The sequence below is a fragment of the Dendrobates tinctorius genome, unplaced genomic scaffold (assembly GCF_039654945.1).
Source record: "Dendrobates tinctorius isolate UK_male_01 unplaced genomic scaffold, ASM3965494v1 ptg000003l, whole genome shotgun sequence".
Classification (NCBI taxonomy): Eukaryota; Metazoa; Chordata; class Amphibia; order Anura; family Dendrobatidae; genus Dendrobates; species Dendrobates tinctorius.
Window position 1 is genome coordinate 98,736,622 of NW_027361671.1, and position 24,378 is coordinate 98,760,999.

At 48.8% G+C, this 24,378-nt stretch overlaps 1 protein-coding gene across 2 annotated transcripts in view; it reads right to left on the minus strand.

The window, feature by feature from the left end:
* Window positions 1–24,378, minus strand: part of PTPN11 (protein tyrosine phosphatase non-receptor type 11) — a 138,730-nt gene that overhangs the window by 80,789 nt on the left and 33,563 nt on the right. For both annotated transcript variants that reach the window (XM_073562472.1, XM_073562423.1), the window contains exon 5: window positions 24,087–24,203. In XM_073562472.1, the coding sequence (XP_073418573.1) occupies window positions 24,087–24,203 (117 nt within the window). The remainder of the gene's footprint in view (window positions 1–24,086; window positions 24,204–24,378) is intronic.

Here is a 24,378-nt window from a genome sequence, read left to right on the forward strand (position 1 = left end):
GCTGGTGTCGTCTGGTAAAGACCTCAAGTCATTTGGCCGATGATCCTTAGGATCTGGGTCCCCTCGATCTGGCCTGTTGAGCACGCATTCTCCTCAATGGGTTGGCTCTATATGACCTGCCGCTCCCTATCCTGATTGGGGAGGCGGAATTGGGCCCCGTAGTCCACCCGGAGTCTTTTAACGCATGACCCCGGACCGGTCTCCTATTCGGGTCCCGGACCAGGCTCAGGCTGCTTAGCGGCCGCCACCTGACCAATGCCGTCACGCCCGGCCTAGAATGGCCGGTGGCACTGCGAAAGGCCCGAAAATGTGCCTGAATCGGGTGACGAAAAAACGATTTAACCTTCTGTTGAGGGAGAAACCCGCTCTTTCCTCCTGTGGAGTCGGAGATAAGTTGATCCAAAAATAAGCGGCTGCACTGATAAGGCAGGGAAGTCAAGGACTTCTTGGAAGTAGAATCAGCCCGCCATGTCCTCAACCATAGGGCTCTTCAAATAGAGATTGCATTAGCGGCAGCAAGTGTTGAACAACTGGCCGCATCCAAAGACGCATTCAATACATAATCTCCGGCTATCGTCATCTGACATGTGACCTCCGAGATCTCTGTAGGTAGATCCTGCTCCTGCGCGACCTTGTTTAATGTTTCTGACTATGATATCATAGCCTTGGCTACCCAAGTTGCTGCGAACGAGGGAGCGAGTGCAGACCCTGACGCCTCATATACTGAACGAGCTAGGCTCTCAATAAGGCAGTCCGTGGGATCTTTAATCGAGGAAACCCTAGGGACAGATAACAGGGTCTTAGTGGCCAGGCGTGAAACCGGAGGATCCACTATCGGGGATTCCATCCATTGTTTACGGAAATCCGGAGCAAACGGATAACGCGTTTCGAGTGCCCTTTAACCCGAGAAAAATGCCATTTTGGACGTTCTCTGTGCCGCTGCACTATGTCCTCAAACTCAGGGTGAGAGGAAAAAATTCTGTGCGGCCGCTTCACTCGTTTACATGCCACTTTATGCCCCGTAGCCTCTGCGGTATCATCCTCATTCCCCAGGGTCTGATTGATGGCTTCTATGAGGCTGTCCACTTTTTCACGTGACTCTGGAGTGTCCAGGTCAATGGGCTCGTCTGAGTCGCAATCTGAGGTCTGCTCGCTATCAACCACTGGTGATGGGGAGCGAGAAGCAGATCTTACGGATGCCGAAGGCACCGGATGAACTGGGCGACACCGTGTGGATTCGTTTCCCCTGGGTCTGCCTGGAGTGAGGGCGGCCCCTGCAGGCCGGAGGCTCCTGTGAGGTGGAGGTTCCCTCTAAAGGCGGCGAGACACTGTTCCTGCCCCTATCTGGGGCTTGAAGGGATTCTATTGCTCTCGCAAGCGACGCCATGTACTGTGACAGAGATCGTGCCCACTCTGGGGGATTTGACACATTGGTCGCGGTCGCAGGGGAGGGCTCCTGGGCGCGTTTGGATTCGCAGGCTTCACATAAATACTTGCTCTGTGCCCGCGGAAACGCAGCACGACAAGAGATGCATGCCGCGTAAAAGAACGTGTGCGTCTTTGCTTTTTTCGGACATGCTGTATCTGTCCGCTGCTGGGGATATGTGGGGAAGAGGTAGCCCCTCGTTTTTCCCTATAGCGTGGCCTCTCGGGCAGCACTTACCCCAGTCCTGCGCCCCCCCCCGACCTGGATGCTTCCTTTATATCGCGCGCCGACATCTGTGGCGCGCACCAGCCTGTAAAATCGCTCTAGGGGCGGTACTCCCACTTTGCGGCCTAGCCCGTGCTCCGAAGCCGGGGCCTCGATTTTTACCGCCGCCGAGGGCGGGGCGGGCTGCCGGAAGTGACACGCGGCCCCGAGGGCAGAACTTCCGGCCGCGGCCTAGCTCCGGCCTCAATTTTTTCCCTACCCGACCGGGGGGGCGCGGTACCAAAAGTGGCGCTACTGACCGGCGCAGCGTTCCTGTCCTGACGGATCCAGCCCCTCTCTTGCATGGCTAGTGGACGCCGCGAGGCGCTGCGGCTGTGGGCTTCAGCCCGAAATCTTCGCAGGAGCCCTCCCCGACCCTCTCCTCACCGATGACCCTCTTCAGCCTCAGTGCAGGTATGTGAGGGGGTCTCTGATAAAAAATAGGACGGTGCAGGCACCCTAGCTCCATCTAACCCCTTCAGGGGGTGAGGAGAGGGACCGTCCGCCACCTTGCAGCACCGCCGTCTAGCGTTGGTGGAGCAGTGGGGGCCGCACAGACTAGTCTTGTGCCTCTGTGCAAGCACATGGTTTCAATACCTAGGGGTGGACAGGGCTAAGTCTGGTATAATGTCCCACGTCGCGGGAAAGGATACGTGGAGGGATACTCGCACGTGCTCGCCCGTTGATGGTTTGGGGAAATCGGATCCTTTCAATAGGATGCGTTGCCCCTGTCTCATCTTCATAAAATAACAAACAAAAATAGAAGTCTGGGGAAAAGTCCCAGATATGTCCCTCGGTGCGGGAAAGTATACGCGGAGACGATACTCAACGCGTGCTCGCCCGTTGATGGTTTGGGGAGATCGGACCCTTTCAATAGCATCCGTCGCCCCTGTCTCATCTTCATAGTAAACTAGAAAAAAATAGTCTGGAGAGAGCCAGACTGTGTGTGCCTCCATAGGACACGAAGCAAAAAAAACTGATTTCCGCCCGCAATAGGGGCGAGGGTGTATACTGCGGAGGAGGAGCTAACCTCTTTTTTTCACTTAGTGTCAGCCTCCTAGCGGCAGAAGCATACACCCACAGTATCTGTGTCCCCCAATGAGGCGAAGGAGAAACACGGGTATTACATACCTGGTAATGTGTTTTTTCAGGGGACATGACGGCACCACGAGAGAGGGGATCCGCCCTACGAGGACAGGAAACCTTCAAGATAAAGGGGGGCGGCTCCTCTCTCCGCATCAGTTGTTTTACAGAGCACAAGAGGAACTCCGCCAGTTAGTGCACACATAAATAATACCTATTTTACACTGCTAAATTTCCCACACCAAGGGAGTGTATAATACTAACAAAAAACACCCAACTAATGACGTGATCAAATAGGGCGGGAATATAAAGGTGCCGTCATGTCCCCTGAAAAAACACATTACCAGGTATGTAATACCCGTGTTTTTCCATGGTACATGACGGCACCACGAGAGAGTTACAGAGATTTGTATTCTCTTTAGGGTGGGATCGCTGCCTGTAACACCCTTCTCCCAAATGTGAGATCAGAGGTAGCAGACAGATCTAATCTGTAATGTCTGAAAAAGGTAGATGGAGAGGACCAAGTGGCCGCCTTACAGATTTGGTCGATGGAGGCGTCCGCTCTCTCCGCCCAGGATGTTGCCATGGCTCTCGTGGAGTGGGCTTTTAGGCCCTCTGGAACAGCCCTGCCTGCACTACTATATGCTAGTATGATGGCCTCTCTCACCCATCTAGCTATAGTTTGCTTAGAGGCTTTAAGGCCTTTCCTTGCCCCCTGATATGAGATAAACAAGGCCCTCTGTTTCCTCCATGGTTTTGTCACCTCTAAATACTGTAGGATACATCTCCTAACGTCTAGACAATGTAATCTCTCTTCCTTTTTGTTACCAGGGTTAGGACAGAAGGATGGCAAGATTATTTCCTGAGCTCTGTGGAATTTCGACACTACCTTAGGGAGGTATGCTGGGTCTAATCTTAGCACGACTCTATCATCCATAACCTGAGTGTATGGTGGGTCTGCTGATAGTGCGTGTAGGTCCCCAACCCTACGTGCCGATGTGAGTGCCACTAATAAGGCTGTTTTTAAGGTTAACACTTTGTCTGATGTTGCGTCTATTGGTTCAAATGGACTTTCCGTTAGGGATGATAGGACTAAATTTAGATCCCAGGGAGGAGGTTTAGGAGATGGGACAGAGTCAGCTCTAGTACAGGTCCGGATAAATCTGGCGACCCATCTATCGCTTGCCAGGTCATAGTTGAATAATGCTGCCAGGGCTGAAACGTGTACTTTCAGGGTGCTGACCGCTAAGCCCAAGTCTAAACCCCTTTGTAGAAACTCTAGCACTGCCCTTACCGGTACTTCCCCCTCCTGTATTGGGCCTGAGGTGGACAAAAACTTCCTCCATATCCTCCCATATATTTTTGTAGTCACTGGCTTTCTGCTGCTGATTAGGGTGGAAATCAATCTCGCTGAAAACCCTTTCTTTTCTAGTAGTGACCTTTCAAATTCCAGGCCGTCAAATGCAACCTGGAATTCGGAGGATGATTGAAGGGACCCTGTGTTAGGAGGTCGTGATCCTCTGGGAGCACCCATGGGTCCGTCACTGACATCACTCTCAGCCAATAGAACCACGGCCTTTTTGGCCAAAAGGGAGCTATCATAATTACTCTGGCTTGGTCCTCCCTGATCTTCTTCAGGACTAATGGAATGAGGCATTTCGGAGGGAATGCGTACAGGAGACCCGATGTCCATTTTATTCTGAAGGCGTCTACCGCCAGTGGCCTGTCTGCTGGTCTTAGGGAGCAGAATTTCTGAACCTTTCCGTTGGCTTTTGATGCGAAGAGATCTATTATAGGTTTTCCCCACCTTTGCACAATTTGTTGAAAAATGGACTCTTTTAGGCACCATTCTCCCTGCTTTAAGGGGTTCCTGCTCAGAAAGTCCGCCTTCAGGTTGTCTGCGCCTCGGATATGCAGGGCCGATAATGAGAGGAACTGATGTTCCGCCAGAGTCAGGATTCTTCCTGCTATTTCCATTAATGACCGAGAACGGGTGACCCCTTGATGGTTTACGTATGCAACTGCTGTACGATTGTCCGATAGGACTTTCACATGATGTCCTCTCAGGTGTGTCAGTAATCCTTCCAGCGCTCTTTCGATGGCTAGTAGCTCCCACTCGTTTGAGGATAGATCTTTTTCCTCCTGAGCCCAAGGATCTTGGAGCCACAGGGTGTCTAGGTCTAGATGGGCTCCCCAGCCCCAGGGACTGGCATCTGTCGTGATTACTCTGGAGGCTGTATATGTCCAGGGTACTCCCCCCGGAGCGGACTCTATCTGTAACCACCATCTTAACGACTGGAGTACAGGATCCGGGATGGTGAGCTTCTGTTCTAACTGCCCTTGAAGTGTCAGATCGCTTTGCAACACACACCATTGAAGTTCCATTGTGTGAAACTGCGCCCATTTTACCGCTGGTATGCAGGAGGTTAGGGACCCCAACACCGACATGGCTTTCCTCAGAGTTATTGTTGGTTTTCCTAATGTTGTTCTGATTAGGTTTTTGATTTTTTCTTCTTTCTCCTCTGGGAGGCGACACTCCTGTATTACCGAGTCTATTGTTAGGCCCAAAAATTTCTGGACCATCGTTGGCTCCAACCTGGATTTTTTGAAGTTCAATTGCCAACCCAGAGTTTGAAGAGTCTCTACCACTACCTTGACTTGTTCCTGACAGTGAGCGAAATCTTTCCCCACTATCAAGAAGTCGTCCAGATATGGTATTACTAGGACATCTTTTTCTCTGAGATGTGCCGTGACCTCCGCAATTAATTTCGTGAAGACCCGGGGGGCTGTTGCTACCCCAAAGGGCAGAGCCTTATACTGAAAGTGATGCCACTGAGATTTTATCTGGACTGCCACCCTGAGGTATTTGCGGTCTTGCTGCCGGATCGGAACATGATAGTAGGCGTCCTTGAGATCCAGGACCACCATGTAACACCGAGGGAAGAGGAGTTTTACTGTAGATCTTATTGTCTCCATCTTGAATGATGGGACTACTAGATACTTGTTGAGGCCTTTCAGATTTACAATCGTCCTCCAGGAATCGTCTGGTTTCTTTATCAGAAACAGGGGGGAGTAAAAGCCTTTCTTCTTTTCTTTTTCTGGAACTTCTTCCAGTACGAGTTTTTGTACAAGCGATAATACCTCCTCTTCCAAACTCTTTTGTCTTTCCTGAGATGATTGTACCGGAGTTTGAATGAATTTTTGTGGTGGCCAATGGTGGAATTTTAACTCCAGACCTGACCCTACCATCTGCCGGATCCAGGTGCTGGATGAGATCCTTTCCCAGGCTGGGAGGAAGTGAGAGAGCCTTCCCCCCACCTGAGAAGGACCGTCACTGGGTGGGTTTTTTGGCTTCTCTCGGGGGCTTACTGAAATAGAAGCCTCTCCCTCCTCTGTATCGCCTGTCGGAATTGCTCCTGTCACGATCTTTAAATTGTTGTCTCCTGAACTTTCGGCCCCTCTGAAAGGAGCGCCGAAAGGCCTGAAATGGTTGTTTCGGAAAATTCTTTTTGGTATCACTCGCTTTCTCCAGCACTTCATCCAATGCCGGGCCGAACAAGAAATTTCCTTCACATGGTAGAGAGCAAAGTTTCATTTTCGCCTGGGTGTCCCCCGGCCAGCATTTGAGCCATACCGCCCGCCGTCCTACATTGGTTAAGGCTGCTGACTTTGAGGCTAGTCTGGCCGAATCTGCTGACGCCTCTGCGAGAAAGTTCGCCGCTGCCCTAATAGCCGGCAATGATTCCAGAACCGTCTCTCTGGGAACCCCTTGTTCCAATTGATCCTCCAAGTTGTCTGTCCATATCTTTAAGGACCTAGCCACACAAGTGGCTGCGATGGCGGGTCTTAGTGCGCCAGCCGAGGTTTCCCAGGCTGCCTTAAGGCAACTATCCGCCTTTCGGTCCAGTGGCTCTTTTAGAAACCCCGAGTCCTCAAAGGGTAGAGAGGATTTTCTGGCGACCTTTGATATCGCCACATCAATTTTGGGGGCCCTATCCCAGGATGAGGATGCCTCTTCCTCAAATGGGTATCTCCTCTTCAGGGAATTTGTATTCTGGGACTTCCTTTCTGGTTTTTCCCACTCGCGATTTATGAGTGCTTTCAGTTGCTCATTAACAGGGAAGGTTCTACGTTTTCTCTTTTGCAGTCCACTAAACATGAGATCTTGGGCTGTCTTTTTTGTCCGCTCTTCTACTAGCCCCATGGTAGATCTAACTGCTTTAATGAGTTCATCCGTAGCTTCTACTGGAAACGTATCTTCCCCGTCCGAGCTACTTCCTGAATACTGCGACTTATTTGAGTCGTCTTCTGACCCTGTAGAGTCCTGTTGAGAGACCCCTGAGGGGCTTGATCTCCTAGCTTTTCTTTCTGTATCTACCGTTTGTAGTGCTCTTACTGACTTGGAAACTTCTGTCTGAATTATGGCCCTCAGACTATCCGAAAATGAGGGTGTCTCCTCCGCTATGGTCTTGTTAATGCACTCCTGGCATAATTTTTTGTTCCAGGCTGCTTCTACGGGACTTTTACATAAAGCACATTCTTTATTTTTTGACTTTCCTCTACATTTCTTAGGGACCTCCTATACTCCACCCCGTCAACATATATAAGAGGAGGAGGAGAGGAAAAGAGAGGAGAAAAGAGAAAGAGAACAGACATTAGATTACTGGACTTTCTCGAAGTTCACTCACCACTCGGACGCTTCATAGAACGGGTACCGGATCTGGAGGTTGGCTGGTCCTCTCACTGTCTCCCAACGAGACTATGGACCCCTCTTTTCTGCGGTGACGATCCGCCCGTGCGCTGCCTGAGTGGCTCACACTACTGCTGCGGCGTGCTTTTGCTTTTTCGTCTGAGCACGACCGCCTCTCCCTCGCTTCCTGGCGCGGTTGTATATGCTCTGGCGAAGGGCTATCCATTATGCTGCTTATGGCTGCAAGCAGTCACCCCACTCAACATTGGTGCTGTGACGCCTGCTCGCCTTTCCTGGCGATTTAAATAGTACTTTCTCTTTTTTTTTTTTTGGACCAGCTGGTCTCGCACCTGTGTATGGACCCGTGCGCGCCCCTTGCGTCTGCGTGCTCCCCCCCGGGACCGCGCACACTTCTTGCCTCTCCCAGGCCCCGCGGTGCTGTGCGCCCCCTCCACTTCCGGGTCGCACGCAACCGCTTCCGGTTCGGCGGCCATCATGCGCGCTCCGAGTGCGCACCGCCCCCGGTGCGGCCAGACGACCTGCTGTGCGGGCCGGGTGAGCGCTTGGGCCCTGCCTATTTTGGGGCCCCCAGACACCCCTTACCCCCGATGGACCTGGACCACGGATCAGTTACACCTGCCGCACCGCTGATATCATCCATGGCTGGGATCTGATCCGTGGACTCCCATGCTGCAGAGCACCTTCTGGTACGCTGCGGGGTCCGGTGTCTGGGCTTCGACAGGGAGGGTCACTGTCCGTGGCCTCCGAGGAGCTCTTCTGCCCGGGCACCGATGTGTCTCCTGGGCTGCATGGCCACTTGTATGTCAACAGGGAGGGAACACTACCAGTGGCCTCCCTGGACCTTCTTTGCTGACATCTTGGAGGGTCCATCCGCCAAGGCACCCCGCTTCGCCTGGGCATCTGCCCAGCTGTGGCCATGCCTTCGCTCAGGGGGGACATAGGCATATATGGCCCCCGAGGCGACTACCAGTACCTGGCGTCGGGTGTAGCAGACCCATGCCTGCCATTAATCACCCGACCCAGGCATCCTCTTCTTCGGAATCTTCAAAGAGGCTTTTCATCTTGAGGGTTCCCCGTCGAGGAAAGGAAACCAACTGATGCGGAGAGAGGAGCCGCCCCCTTTTATCTTGAAGGTTTCCTGTCCTCGTAGGGCGGATCCCCTCTCTCGTGGTGCCGTCATGTACCATGGAAAAAAACCGGCTACCGGTAAGTAACCATGGTGGTTTTCTCTTCACCCGTGACAGCACCACATGAGTGATTTTTGGAGACTTCGAAGCAACTTAGGGAGGGACCACGGCTTGCAGCACCCTTCTACCAAAGGTTAAGTGAGCAGAGGAGGATAGATTTAATCTATAGTGCTTAAAAAAGGTTGAGGGTGAGGCCAGGTAGCGGCCTTACAAATTTGCTCAATTGATACCTCTGCTTTTTCAGCCCAGGAGGTCGCCACGGCTCTGGTGGAATGAGTCTTGATGCCGTCAGGAATCGGAACACCACTAGCTGAGTAGGCTACACTAATGGCCTCCCTAATCCATCTGGCAATAGTCCCTTTTGAAACCCCGTAGCCCTTCCTGGCACCCTGGAAGGCCACAAATAGGGACTGGGACCTCCTCCACTGGCTAGTCACTGATATATTCTAAGAGGGCTCTTTTGACGTCCAGATTATGGAATTTCTCCTCTCCTGAGTTTTTGGATTGTCACAGAAGGAGGGGAGGACAATTTCCTGGCTACGATGGAAATCTGATACGACTTTCGGTAAATAAGCAGGGTCTATTTTTAGGACAACCCTGTCCTGGTACACCTGGGTATAGGGTGGGTTAACTGAGAGGGCCTGCAAGTCACTCACTCTACATGCCGATGTAAGGACCACTAAAATAATGGTTTTTAGGGTAAGATATTTCACTGGTAGTTGTTGCACAGGTTCAAATGGCTCCTTCGTGAGAGCTTCTAACACCAGGTTTAGATCCCAGGGGATTGGTTTGGACCTCTGGCAGGATTTAATGAATCTAGCTACCCATCTGTTCGCTGCTATATTACAGTTATATAGAGCGCCTAGTGCTGAAATTTGCACTTTGAGTGTATTTACTGCTAGGCCTAGTTGTAGTCCTGCCTGCAAGAACTCTAAGATAGCTTTGATCGGGGGTTCTTGATCTAACGGTCTTCCTAGGAACTACAGAAACTTATTCCATGTCCTACCGTATATATTGGTTGTTACTGGCTTTCTACTTTTCATCAGTGTAGCCACCAACCCAGGTGAGAACCCTCTATCTTTTAAAAGTGACCTCTCAAATTCCACACCGTCAGATGGAACCCCTTGACTTGCTTGTGGAATACCGGGCCCTGAGCTAGCAGGTCTGGAATTTCTGGCAGCACCCATGGGTCTGAGAGGGACATCATCTGAAGTAGTGAAAACCAGGGCCTTTTTGGCCAGAACGGGGCTATCAAGATCACTCTGGCTTGGTCCTCTCTTATTTTCTTTACTACCGCCGGGATTAGAGCTACCGGGGTAAAGGTGTAACTCAGTTTGAACTTCCACGGAATTTGTAATGCGTCCACTGCCCATGGGTCTTCTTTTGGGTTCAATGAACAGAATCTCTACCTGCCTGTTGCTTTTGTTGGCAAAGAGGACTATTACTGGCTCTCCCCAGAGTTGTACTATCTTTTGGAACACTAAATGATTTAGGGCCCATTCTCCCTGTCTTAACGTGTTGCGGCTTAGAAAATCGGCCTGTATGTTCTCTGCCCCTCTGATGTGTAAGGCCGTTAGAGAGTGTAGGTGTCGTTCTGCGCTGCTAAAGATTTCGTTGGTTTCGCTCATTAGGGAGTGTGACCTTGTCCCTCCCTGGTGGTTGATATAAGCCACTGTCACTTTGCTGTCCGACATGATCAGGACATTGCGGCCTTCTAGACTGGGGATGAATGTCCTTAGGGCTTTGTTTACTGCCTTTAATTCTCTTAGGATGGAGGATGCGTTTTGTTCTTGGTGGCCCCCTGGGCCGCCTGTCCTCTCAGGTGTGCTCCCCACGCCGAGGAGCTTGCGTCCGTTAGAATCACATCGGATACTGAACTGTGCCATAATGTTCCTGCTGCTAGGTTTGTTTTGTCTAGCCACCATCTGAAAGAATTTTTGACTTTTAAGAAAAGTTCCAGCCTTCCTTCTAAATGCCCTTTTAGCAATTTCTGTGCTGATAGGATCTCTGCTTGTAGTTGACGGGTATGAAATCGTGCCCATCTGACCGCTGAGATACAGGCTGTCAGAGTGCCTAGTAAGGACATCGCCCCTCTCAGGGTCGTGTGAGGTTGGTCTATTGCTGCCAAGATCATATTCCTCACCTTTTCCACCTTGGCCTCTGGTAAAAGACAAATTTGCTTTTCCGAGTCCAGGATGAATCCTAAAAATGTTTGTCTTTTTAGGGGTTGTAGCCTTGACTTCTTGACATTTACCATCCAGCCCAGTCTCTGTAGGGTATCTGTTACCCTTTCCACTTGTTCTGTGTAGTGACGTTCCGAGTTGCCCACAATTAGAAAATCGTCTAAGTAGGGCATTATAATTGTGTTGTGGATTCGGAGGAAGGCTGTCATCTCTGCGACTACCTTCGTAAACACCCTTGGAGCTATGGATATGCCGAATGGAAGGGCTTTGAACTGAAAATGTCAGAGGTTGCCAAGAATGTAGAGAGCTACCCTTAAGAATTTCTGGTACTCTGGGTGGATCGGGACGTGGTAGTAGGCATCTGTTAAGTAGACTACGGCCATAAAGCAATTGTGGTGTAACAGCTTTATGGCCGAAGTGACTGACTCCATTTTGAAGGTCTGGTTTTCTATCCATTGGTTGAGGCCTCTGAGATTTATAATCGTTCTGAACGATTGATCCGGTTTTTTTTATTAGGAAGAAGAGTGAATAGAAACCCCTTCTTTCCTGTTCGCTTGGAACCTCGATCAGAACATGTTTGTCCAGCAGACTTAGAATCTCTGCTTCTAGGGCTGACTGCTCTTCTAACCCTTTCCTGACCGGGGGTCACCACAAACGATGCTCTCGGTCGTTGAAAAAAAGGAAATTTTAGGCCTCTTTTTATGATGTTTAAAATCAAAGTATTGGAAGATATATCTTCCCAGCCTGATGAAAAAGCATCAGTCTCCCCCCTACAGGGATATCGGCGTCATTGTGGGGACTTTTTTGCGGATGAAGCGGCTCCCCCAAACATGAATCCGGACTCTTTCTTTCTTTTGTCCTCCCATCTTTTCCAATCCCCCGGAGGACGACCTCTATTGAATTTTCCCCTCCGAAAGGGCGGTTTTCTTTGCTCTCCCATAAATCTGGGGAAGCCCTTCTTCCTATCCCCTGCTTTTTCAAGGATGTCGTCTAAATTTTTTCCGAAAAGAAATTTTCCATCACATGGAAGAGAGCATAACTTAGCTTTTGATTGTAGGTCTCCCAGACAGCCTTGAAGCCATAAAGCACGCCTTGCAGCATTAGATAACCCCGCTGCCCTCGCCGTTAACCTCATGGAATCGGCCGAGGTGTCGGCCAAAAAGGTGACTGCTCCATGTAGAAGATACATCTCTCCTAAAAAAATTTCCCTTGACACCTTGGATGCGAGTTTTTCCTCCAGCTGCTGTAACCAGATCATTAAGGACCGGGCTGTGCAGGTGCCGGCTATTGCCGGTTTCAGACCCCTTGCCGCTGCTTCCCATGTATGTCTTAGGTAGGAGTCTGCTTTTTTATCTAGCGGATCTCTCAGTACTCCTGAGTCTTCTAGGGGCAGGGCCGACCTTTTGGATGATCTGGATACTGCCGCACCAATTTTTGGGAACTTGTCCCAGATATCTGTATCTTTAGGCTCAAAGGGATATCTCCTTTTTGAGGAGGAGGGAAGGCTACCTGATCTTTCAGGCTTCCTCCACTCTCTTTCAATGAGTGCCTGGATTTTGTCGTTGACCGGAAAGGTGTGCTTTTTCCTTTCCTGTAATCCCCGAAACATTACGTCTTCTAGGGACTTAGTTACTTTCTCCTCCTGTAGGCCCATGGTCGTTCTAATGGCCTTAAGGAGAGTGTCTGTATCCTCTACAGGGAAACACGGCCTGCTCCCCGTATCACTATCTGAAGAGGAGGAGAATATGTGTTTAATCTGATCTTCGGACGAGGAAGAGTCTGATGAAGAACTTGGGGAGTCTCTTCTATATTTTTTTTTCTTTTTCTTTAATAATATTTTAAGTGAGCCCTCTACCTCGGACCTTATGACTGATCTGAGGTTAGTTGCCAGGCTCGGCACCTCCTCCGTCATAGTACGCAGGATACAGCTGGCGCAAAGGTCCTTTTGCCAATCTTTTGCTAGGGGGCTCTGGTATATAGCACACTCTCTATTATTCCTTTTGCTCCCTGCTTTTTTGCCTTTTTCCTAAGGGAAAAAATAACACACAAGAAGGACCCTGTCAATATTGGTCTAACATTCTCGAAGATCACTCACCTTCCATAAAGTCAGATACCGGACTCGGAGGCTGTGTTGGAGCATGCGTCTTGCGCTCTCTCGATCTCGAGGAATCCCTCGATCTATGGCTCGGGCAGCTGCTCTTGCCGCTTGACCGGCTCCCATGTTTGCGTGCAGAGGTCTGCGACGGGGGCAGAGACAATGGAGACGATGAACGCTCCTGCTGAGACTCCATTGTAGCACCTGGCCATCCTGCTCCTTGCTCTCCTTTTGTAGATGCCTCCGGTGAGTACTCGGTGAGTGCTCGGTACCCCTCCCCCCTGCGACCGCCAGCCGTTTCCCTTCTTCTGTGGCCGGCGCCGCACCAGGCGCTATGTTGCTGTCGCGTCTGTGACGTCAGCCGGCGCGCTCCCAGGGCGCACCGCACCGCCGTCAGACGCCGGAGACCGCCCCCAGCGTCCCCTGTCGCTCATGTGTTAGGATCGGGCGCGCGCAGGGGGAGGGAGGCACGGAGGAGAACCCCGCTGCTGAGGTCGCCATACCGCACCCGCACGAACCCGGGCCTGCAGGAGGAACCCCGGGGACTGCGCTTCCAGGCCACCGACGGTCGGCGCTGCAGGTAAGCTGACCTGCTCTTCTCACGCCGGGACGGCCCTGGGTCCATCTTCATTCATGACGGGCACCGCCGCTGTCAGACTGGGATCCCGTTCCAGGACAGGAACTGAACTGAAGCGGGGGGGAGGTGCCGCCCCTTATGTTTCAGTAGGTTCCTGTCCTGGCGGAGCGGATCCCTCTCTCATGTGGTGCTGTCATGGGTGAAGGGAAAATAGAACTTTTTGGTATCACCTCCACTTGCCATTTTTGGAGTAAGAAGGATGAGTACAATCTAAAGAATAGTGGGGGAGACATCATACTTTGGGGGTGACAAACACTTGCTGCCTTCTCACCAAACTGCTTGCCTATTGTCCTGTAGCCCATAATAATAATCTTTATTTATATAGCGCCAACATATTATGTAGCGCTTTACATTTTAACAGTTTCAAAACACAAGTCATAAGTAACAACGTTAACAATACAAGAATTAAAGCAAAATTAGACAACCCTGCTCGTGACAGCTTACAATCTACAATGAGCTGGTGGAGATACAAAGTACAGGTGTGTATTTACACTGATGGTTCAGCCATCTTGAGGGTGTGGGGGATAGATGGAGCTGGTGAATGGGCTACACATGCACACTTACAGATAAAATTACTTTGATTAGTGAACGTGATAGGCCGCTCTGAACAAATGTGTTTTGAGGGAGCGCCTAAAACTATGCAAATTGTGGATAGTCCTAATTTCTTGGGGTAGAGCATTCCAGAGGATTGGCGCAGCGTGGGAGAAGTCTTGGAGTCGGGAGTGGGAGGTACGGATTAGTGCGAAGGTTAGTCGAAAGTCGTTTGCAGAGCGCAGCGGTCGGTTAGGCTGATAGACAGAAATGAGGGAGAAGATATAATGAGGTGCCACACCGTGGAGAGCTTTGTGGGTGAGAACAAGTACTTTGAATTGGCTCCTATAATGAATGGGCAGCCAATGTAATGATTGGGGAATAGCGGACGCATCCGAGTACCGACTAGTTAGATGGGTGACCCTGGCTGCTGCATTAAAGGGAACCTGTCACCTCATTTTTCTCATATAAGCTGCGGCCACCGCCATTAGGGGCTTATCTACAGGATTCTAGAATGCCGTAGATAAGCCCCTGATGTAACCTGAAAGAGAAGAAAAACAAGTTATATTATACTCACCCGAGGGCGGTCCGGTCCGATGGGCGTTGCAGGTCCGGGTCTGGCGCCTCCCATCTTCATGCGATGACGTCCTCTTCCTTGCTTCTCTCACGGCTCCTGCGCAGGCGTACTGATTTGCCCTGTTGAGGGCAGAATAAAGTACTGCAGTGCGTAGGCGCCGGGCCTCTCTGACCTTTCCCGGCGCCTGCCCACTGCAGTACTTTGCTCTGCCCTCAACAGGGCAGAGAATTACACCTGCGCAGGAGCCGTGACAGTAGCAAGGAAGAGGACGTCATCGCATGAAGATGGGAGGCGCCGGACCCACGACACGCATCAGACCGGACCGCCCCAGGGTGAGTATAATAAAACTTGTATGCTGCAGATAAGACCCTAAAGGCGGTGGCCGCAGCTTATATGTGAAAAATTAGGTGACAGGTTCCCTTTAAGTATGGACTGGAGAGGGGAAAGGCCAATTAATAGAGAGCTGCAATAGTCCAGGCGGGAGTGGATCAAGGCGACAATAAGGGTTTTTGTTGTTTCCAAGGTGAGAAAAGGGCGGATTCTAGAGATGTTCTTTAGGTGTAAGCGGCAAGAGATAGTATATGGGATGTGAAGGAGAGATTGGTGTCAAACATAAAACCCAGACAGCACACCTGCTGCCGGGGTGTTATTATGGTGCCACCCACAGAGAGGGAAATGTCAGGTTTAGGGAGGTTAGTAGATGACGGGAGCAGAAGGAGATCTGTATTGGGGAGGTTGAGTTTCAGATAGATGGCGGACATGATGTCGGAGACTGCTGACAGACAGCGGGGGTAAGGTCAGGGGATGACGTGTATAGTTGTGTGTCATCAGCATAAAGATGGTACTGAAAGCCAAATCTGCTGATGGTCTGTCCAATTGGGGCTGTCTAGAGAGAGAAGAGACGGGGCCAAGGACTGAGCCCTGAGATACCCCAACAGTGAGAGAAAGAGATGAAGTGGAGCCAGCGAACAAAACACTGAAGGAGCGGTCAGAAAGATAGGAAAAGAATCAGGAGAGAGCAGTGTCATTAATGCCTAGTGACTGGAGCCTAGAAAGTAGGAGATGGTGGTCAGTGTCGAAGCTGCAGAATGGTCGAGAAGAATGAGCAGAGAGTGCTCACCGTTACATTTTTTTGTCAGAAGGTGATTAGTAACTTTGATGAGTGCAGTTTCAGTCGAATGTAGGGGACAGAAGTCGGACTGTGAAGGGTCTAGGAGGGCGTGAGTGAAGAGGTAACGGGTAAGGCGGGAGTAGACTAGGCGCCCCAAGAGTTTAGAGATGAAGGGGAGATTGGAGACTGGTCTGTAGTTGTTTTTGAAGGATGGGTCAAGAGCGGGTTCCTTTAATAATGGAGTAACGAGAGTGTTTGGAGGAGATGTGAGGGAATGGGGTCGGTAGTGCACATAGTCGAAGAATAAGAGAGGAGTCTGGAGACTTCCTCTTCTGTGATTGGATCAAATGTGGAGAGTGAGCCAGGGGAAATGCAGGGAGGGATGGGAGTCACAGCACTTAGCGGTTGGGAGCGGATTTCCTGAAGGATATTATCTATTTTCTCTATAAAGTTGGAGGCCAGGTCATCAGCACAAATTTCTGTGATGGGGGGGCGTGGCTTTGCCGTGAGAGGGAGAGGACACTGGTGAGGAGAGCTCTGCATAATCCTGACTGATCCTGGTCTCTAGACCCTCTCCTAACAACCCACTTGCTGCTGACTGGATCCTCCTTGGATGCTGGGACCCCGCAGGCACTCCGAGGCAGGTCGGGAGACGGCTTCTGGGAGCGGGAGGCTGGTTCCACCATGAGGAGGCGGTCATCTTGGGCGCGCAGCTCAGCTGCTGAGAGCTGCAGCACCAGCTTCCCACTGCTGCACCGCCACCGGGCAGAGAAGAAAACCAGCGGACAATCTGGGGGAGCGCGCGGTGAGTGCCCTGGAAAAACGGGCCCTGCGTGGTATCCCTCTTCTCCTATCCGTTCACTGTGCCGGCTGGCGCCATCATTAAGGGAGGCTCTGTGCACCCTCCCCCACTGCAGCTGCCTCTGCGGGACCCCCCCTCCCTCCCCAGGCAATAAAAGTCATTTGGGCTTGTGCCTGGCTGCCGTCCTTGTAATAATTCAGGCATCCCCCTGTAGCCTGATCTATACTTAACTGTTGCCAGCCCGCTGTGATACCCATCTGTAGTGGATAATACCTGGATCGCACACCTCAATTATTTCATTAGAAAGCACTGCAGACAATCATGAGCCGACTTAAAGGGTCGGGAGCGGCGGTGGAAAAATTAAAGGAGTTTGCTAGACCTGACCCCGCTGAAAGTGCGCGGCATAATAGGAGCACATCCTCTCAAGTTCAGCGCAAAAATCGCCATTCTGGGGGTGAGGAGGAGATGGAACAGGAAGAATTGACCCTTAAACAAGCCTCTGAGCAGTTGATGCAGGCTATCTCATTTACCAGAACATCCCTGACGGAGAAAATTGAGGATGTTTATACGGAGGTGGGGAGACTCCATCAGGATATGCAGGCCATGAAGGGACGCATTACAGAGGTGGAGACGAGGGTGTCCGGGGTGGAAGACACCATTACACCTATGGAGGCTAAATTAATGAAGGTGGCGGACTCCATGAATGCTTGGAAGCAGAAGGCGGATGATTTAGAAAACAGAATGCGCCGGAATAATATCCGTATTGTTGGGCTTCCTGAGCGCTCGGAAGGTCAACATCCTGAGCAATTTCTGGAGGATTGGCTTAAGACCTCCCTGGGGGAATGAATTCTCCTCAATGTTCGCCGTTGAAAGAGCCCACAGGGTCCCTACAAGACCCCTGCCTCCGGGGGCCCCGCCTCGACCTTTCATGGCACGCCTGCTCAACTGCAAGGACAGAGATACCATTTTGCGTCTTGCACGCCTGAAAAGTCCTATTAAATTCAACAATGCTGTTGTTTCCATCTTTCCGGATTTCTCCGTGGAGCTGCAGAAGCAGCGGGCACAGTTCTTCGAGGTCAAGAAGCAACTCAGAGTCAAGAACGTTGTGTATTCGATGATGTATCCGGCCCGGCTCCGAGTTGTCCATGAGGGTTCCTCCGTGTTTTTTGCGGATCCGGCGGAGGCGACTGAGTGGATACGGTCCCATGGGGGATTCCCGGCGAAGGAATCCTAATGTGACAGTTGTTACATCAGATTCTCTCAATTAACGGTCTAATTGGATCTCTCCTAGCGAGTTCCCAGATTCCAGCTATACCGGACGCTGTATTCAGTGATGGTATTCCCTTGTTTATTTTTTGATGGGGGCGTAAGACTGTACGCCTATGTTACTAGGTTCCTGTTTTGCTTTTTCTTTTTCAAAAGTTATAATTTTTATAGTTGTTTAGATGGAGGCCGCAGCCGACGCCAAATTCTGTTATCTGTGTGGGTCTCTGCACCGGGATCGGGCACCATTATGCACCATATTCAGATAGACGGGAATGGGTTCTGAGCTGATTTGTATGACCTGGAATGTAAGAGGCATTAAAACCCCTCAAAAGAAAATTAAGGTGTTCTCACAGATCAGACATTACCGTCCTCACATTGTCGCCCTGTTAGAGACGCACCTGACTAGAGATACAGTTCAGTGGGTACAGAAACCGTGGGTGCAATGGTTTATACATGCTTTTCACACCAGCTTCTCAAGGGGAGTTTCTCTGTTAATCCATAAGAATGTTCGGTGGGAGGTCAGGGAAGCCCGGAAAGACCCCGAGGGACGATTTGTGTTCGTGCATGCGCTGATTAACTCTCAGAAATATGTCATTCTTTGTATTTATAATCCCCCTCCGGCCAACATATCAATCCTTCAGAAGGCACTGAGCTTTGCTCTAAATTACCCGGACGCACACGTCATCTGTATGGGAGATTTTAATTTGGTCATGAATAGCCATCTTGACAAATTGAGATTAGAGGATGGAGTACAGGTTGGGGTCCCCCCCCCGGGCACATCCCAACTGTCACAATTCATAGAGGGTAGTGGGTGGCTAGATCTATGGAGAGTGCACCATCAAGAGACGAGGGAATATACTTGCCACTCCTCCACTAAACGCTCTCTGTCTCGCGTAGACTACATTTTTGGGTCCAGCAGTTTGGCGGCGTGGGTAGATGATATTACACATGGAGGCAGGGGGATCTCGGATCATAGTCCAATTACTCTCAGGCTTAAGTATGGGCCATTGACTAATAGGATAGCATGGAAGCTGAATTGATAACACCCCCTGATAGAACGATAGATCAGCTACGTTGCTTCGTCTCGTCCCACCCCGAACCCCGTAATATTAATGTATTTTGGGATGCTCTCAAAGCCTATTTGCGGGGTTGTCTATCCTCCACGATTTCTCACATTAAGCGGGTGACATCGGAGGAGGATGGCGAGATGGAGCGACGTCTGAAGGACTCGGAGGCATCCTATATATCGGATCAAACTAACAGTAATAGGGTAGAATGGCTGACCGCTCAAAGGTTATATGCTCAATACACTGACACCAAGACGAAACGTAAATTATTTTTTGTCTGACAGTCTTATTTTGAAATGGGGAATCAGGCAAGTAGATTTCTGGCTTACTTAGTACGTCAGCATAATGCGACTAACACAATTTTACAAATTCATGATTCAGGTGGTACGTTGGTTTCCTCAACTGAGGAGATACTAAAATGCTTCTCTGATTACTATGGTTCATTGTACGATTCTAAGACGGATGTGGATGACCAAGAGTGTTTAAACTATTTGTTAGACATAGAGTTTCCTATGCTAAGTCCTTCTCAACAGGCCCTTAAGAATGCTGAATTTACTCTGGAGGAGGTAGAGGATGCCATAAAAGACATGTCCTCCGGGAAGGCCCCTGGGCCGGATGGATTCCCTGTGGAGTTATATAGGAAATATCAAGATATACTGGCACCCCTTTAGTTGACAGTGCTTCGTAGGATTTGGGAGGGGGGATGCATGCCGGAGTCCTTTTATGAGGCCATTATAATAGTTCTTAAAAAGGAGGGGAAGGACCCTTTAGATTGTGGATCTTACAGGTCTATATCATTGGTAAATGTGGATTATAAAATTTTTACAAAAATTTTGGCCAAAAGAGTAAATTCAGTTATATTAGATCTTGTACACCCTGATCAGACGGGCTTTATGCCGGGTAAGAGTACGTCCATGAATATCAGACGTGTCCAGTCAGTGGCCCAATATAGCTCTCTGGTACCGGATAATGCACTGGCATCAATGGATGCGGCCAAGGCCTTCGACTTGCTTGAATGGCCTTTTCTCCGTGCATGTTTGCGGAGGTATGGATTTGGTGATAGATTCCAAAGGTGGGTTAGTGTCTTATACATGAAGCCCAAGGCCCGGGTCATCGTAAATAACTCCATGTCTGAATCATTTTACTGCATAGAAGAACTCGTCAGGGGTGTCCCATTTCCCCGGGCCTTTTTGCTCTTGCTATTGAGGCACTGGCAATTCGTATAAGATCCTCCCCTGATATTGCTGGTATAGAAATAGAGGGTCGGCCAGATAACATAGGCCTATATGCTGATGATATGGTGATATTTATGGACAAAGCGGAAGAGACCTTAACAAGAGTGATCACCACTATAAATAAATTTAGTAAATATTCTGGCCTATACATAAATTGGGAGAAATCTCCTTTGATGCCTCTCTCCCATGCCCCAATGCCACGACTTGAGACTCTCTCCTTACTGCCCATTGTGACCAGTTTTAAATATCTGGGTGTTTATATCTCTAAGGGTAGTAAATTTGATCTACAACTCAATATACAACCATTGTTGGAGACGGTCAAAGGTAAATTTGCGATTTGGGGTAAGCTCCCACTGTCTGTAGCCGGACGTATTAATTTAATTAAAATGATATTGCTCCCCAAACTAAGCTACTTTCTTCAACATAGTGCGGTGGTGGTGCCCAAATCCTTTTTTGCTAATGTAAATTCCCAAATCACATCCTTTGTTTGGGGGAAAGCCAGGCCTAAACTCAAATTAACCACTCTACAGAGGCCGAAGAGAGGGGGGGGGGGGGGGGCAGCATTACCCAATTTCTTTTTATATTATCTAGCTGGACAGGCCAAGGCCATAAGTGCATGGATGCCTGGAGATCACCTCCCGAATTCTGAGAATCATCTACTCCATGCTGCAGTGACTGGTTGCCCACAGGGTTTTTTGGAAATGAGGAAAATAAATGTCTCGAAACTATTGCCTCTGCATCGCTTGGCACGATCAATATGGAGGCAGATTAGGGGGGGTGACTAGATTTAGGGATGTTATAGCTGAAATGCCCCTGTGGAATAATGACTACCTCCCGGTGCTACGTGATCATCCATCCGCTGAGTTCTGGGTCCAATACAGTGTCTCTACGATAGGTGATCTATACGGTCATGGTACTTTGGTGTCCTTCGAGCATTTACAGGTTAATTGTGGTGTCCCGAGATCCCAGTTTTTCCGTTATTTACAACTAAGGTCAGCTTTTCAATCGCATATGAGAAGTCTAGATATAGATGGTGCCATCTCGTCTTTACCCTTGATAGGGATCCTCAAGTCTCAGGGCCCTCAGGGTCTCATCTCCTCTCTATATACGTATATGTTTTCAGTGGGGACAGAATGTGCCTTAGATTCCGTTAAGAAGAAATGGGAGAGGCTCATCCCTGATACACAGGGTGAGGAATGGGAAGAAATCCTGGAGTCGCCAATCTGGGTATCTCCGTCTGCCAACAACAGGATGACACAACTGTATATTATTAATCAATCATATTTGACCCCAATTCGACTCTTTAGGATGGGCCTATACCTGTCATCGGAATGCTTGAGATGCCACTCAGTGGATGCAGATTTTATACATATGATCTGGTGCTGTCCTGTTGTTGTGCAATACTGGAGAGGGGTGACGTCATTATTAACATCCTTGATACAAACCCCAGTTCCCCTTGAGCCATTGATCTGTCTGTTTGGAGTGTGGGATGAGGAAGCATGGAGTCATTATGTTGGGATTTTTCTACGGGAGACACTGTTCATTGGATGGGGAACTGGGTGAATTCCCCATTCGGTGGATGGGGAATTCACCTCCTTCTGTTGGGTCCTGGATCACTCTGGTAAATTCGATTATCCCATATGAGCGGACACTGTATCAAAATAGAGGGTGCCCGGGTAAATTTAAAAAGATTTGGGAGAGGTGGAACTCCTCTCACCTTACCTTGCATTGCGGAGATGTCGCACAGTAAACTATTCATTATATAGAAGTAGGCTGCGGAATAGTTTGTTTTGGTAGATGTAGATAGCGTTTAGAAGTCAGGCAGGTTTTATTACTGGTACAATAACACAATACTACTGTAATTCAATTGATATTATGTTTGCTTTATTTACACACAATTGATGTACATATTGTGCCTCACGTTTTCATGCTATTTGAATATGTATATTTTGTATCAAGCTTAACATCTTGTACTAAATGTATATGGTTTAATAAACGAATTTAAAAAAAAAAACAAAAACAAAACAAATGTCTGTGATAGGGCATTGTGCTTTTGGCCTGAGGAGGGAGTGAAAGGTGTCAAAAAGTTTCTTGGGGTTGTTGGCTAGTGAGATCAGGGTGGTGAAGTAGGTCTGTTTGGCGAGGTGAAGGGCAGCGTTATAGGTTCTTAACATAAATATGAAGTGGATGAAGTCTTCGGGTGTGTGGGTTTTCCTCCATAAGCATTCAGCACTCCTAGAGCATCGCTGTTTGCGATGTGAGCCAGGGCTGTTTTACTCTGTGTTTGGAGGTTCTGAGAGTGAGGGGCGCTACTTGCTCAAGGGTGCATCTGAGAGTGCCATTGTAGTGATGTACAGCCAGATCAGGACAGGAAGAAGAGGAGATTGGGGGCAGCCCAATCTTAACTTCCAGTCACTGATAGCAGCTAACTGTACAAAGTGGAACACAGCTCCATATGCCTTTTAGAGGCCGCAGCTTCCGAGTACAAGAGATTAAAGCTGACCCTCTGTAACCGACAGTGGCACTAAAGAATGTAGGTGTTTGTAGTTTCCGCTCCTGTAGTGCGAATATAAAAATGGCTATTTTTGAGTCCATATTGAAATATGTATTATCAAGGAGCCTTACATAACCTAGAATATATGATATAAAACCAACCTTTATTAAAGTCTAGATATAAGACGACACACACAAAAACAATTAACCATGTCACCTACTTTATCCTACACTGAGGGATCCTGATATCAAAACTGCCTAGCAGCGGAGGTTGGCACCCTAAACATATACGAGATTGGCGCCCACGCTCCACGACGGCTGTGTCCTAAAACTCCTAGATAGCCCTGTATGAGTGCAGCAGACAACTATTCACTCAATCAGGAAAGGAAAATATAGGGGTTGCCACAATGATGATTGCTAGGTAGGCAACAATAGAAAAAAGTGCAAAAAAGAGTGCAATTGACAAGATAATAAAGTGACATATGCAAACAATTGAGTACCTGACTAACTGTTCCCTGAATCTGTAAACCTTCCTAACAGCAGAAGTTGGCACCCTACTGATCAGAGGAATGGCGCCCCAGCTCCACGATGGCTCACCCTAAATCAGCCCTTATATTGCTTGATAACTCCACATTAGGGTGAAGAAAAATGGAAGGCATTATGACATAATGATATGACATGACATAATGAATATTCAAATCAAATATACTGATAATAGAAAAGGGGTTCTCAAGTTTTTTTGATGCAGGATAGAATGAACCTCAACGCGTTTCTCCTAACAGGATCATCAGGAGGTAGATAGTTGGATGCTGTGTGGTAACTGACCATAAACCTCCCCTATATATAAATGTGGCTGCTAATTAGTAACAATCACTTCCTGTATAACCTAGAGGTCCCTGTATAATGATCTCACAAAGAGGACCAAGTGTGGATTCCATATTGGAAGTGAATACTAATTTGCGCTCTATCAACCAAAAATCATTATACATCATTGTTGTGAATCATCGAGGGGTTCTCTGTCTTGGCGTTGCTTCTCTGATATTCCAGAAGGATGATGTTTAAAAGCCTCTTGGTGATTGATGATGTGAGTATACCGTATATAGTTAATCTTTATATATACTTAATCATTATATGTAGTCAATCCTTATATGTACTTAACCTTTGCATCTTAAAATATACAAAAGTGTACGCAATCATACTATCCAATCATACTATTCCTTTAATTTTGTACATTGAAATAAAACTGCGTTATATCGCAGGCAGTAGCTTTCTTTAAAGCCGTATCTGAACCTTAGTGTTAAAAACTTGTCAATACAGCTCCGTACAACCGCTGCAGCTAATCGATAGCAACGATTTCCATCAACATTAATATTCCCATTTTCTCTCCTATATTCTTCTAAGCAATTTTTTTTTAGTACCTGCTTCAGCTGTAGAACAGTTCCAAGTGTTTCAACCATTGGGTTCTTCTTATAATGCTCCACCAGATCGGTCAAAGAATCAAATTTCTCTCCACCACCAACATCATATTTCAAATCCTGAAAATAAATGTATTATCACAATAGGAACAGCAACTTGTGGTGCCACAAAAATTCTGCAACTGAAAATTAGTTCCATATGTTTGCATGGGAATGTTTTGGTGACAAGCAAGCCCAATACAGATGAATGGGACAATCACAAAACTTCTGAAACAAATCTGCTGCATGTGAATTT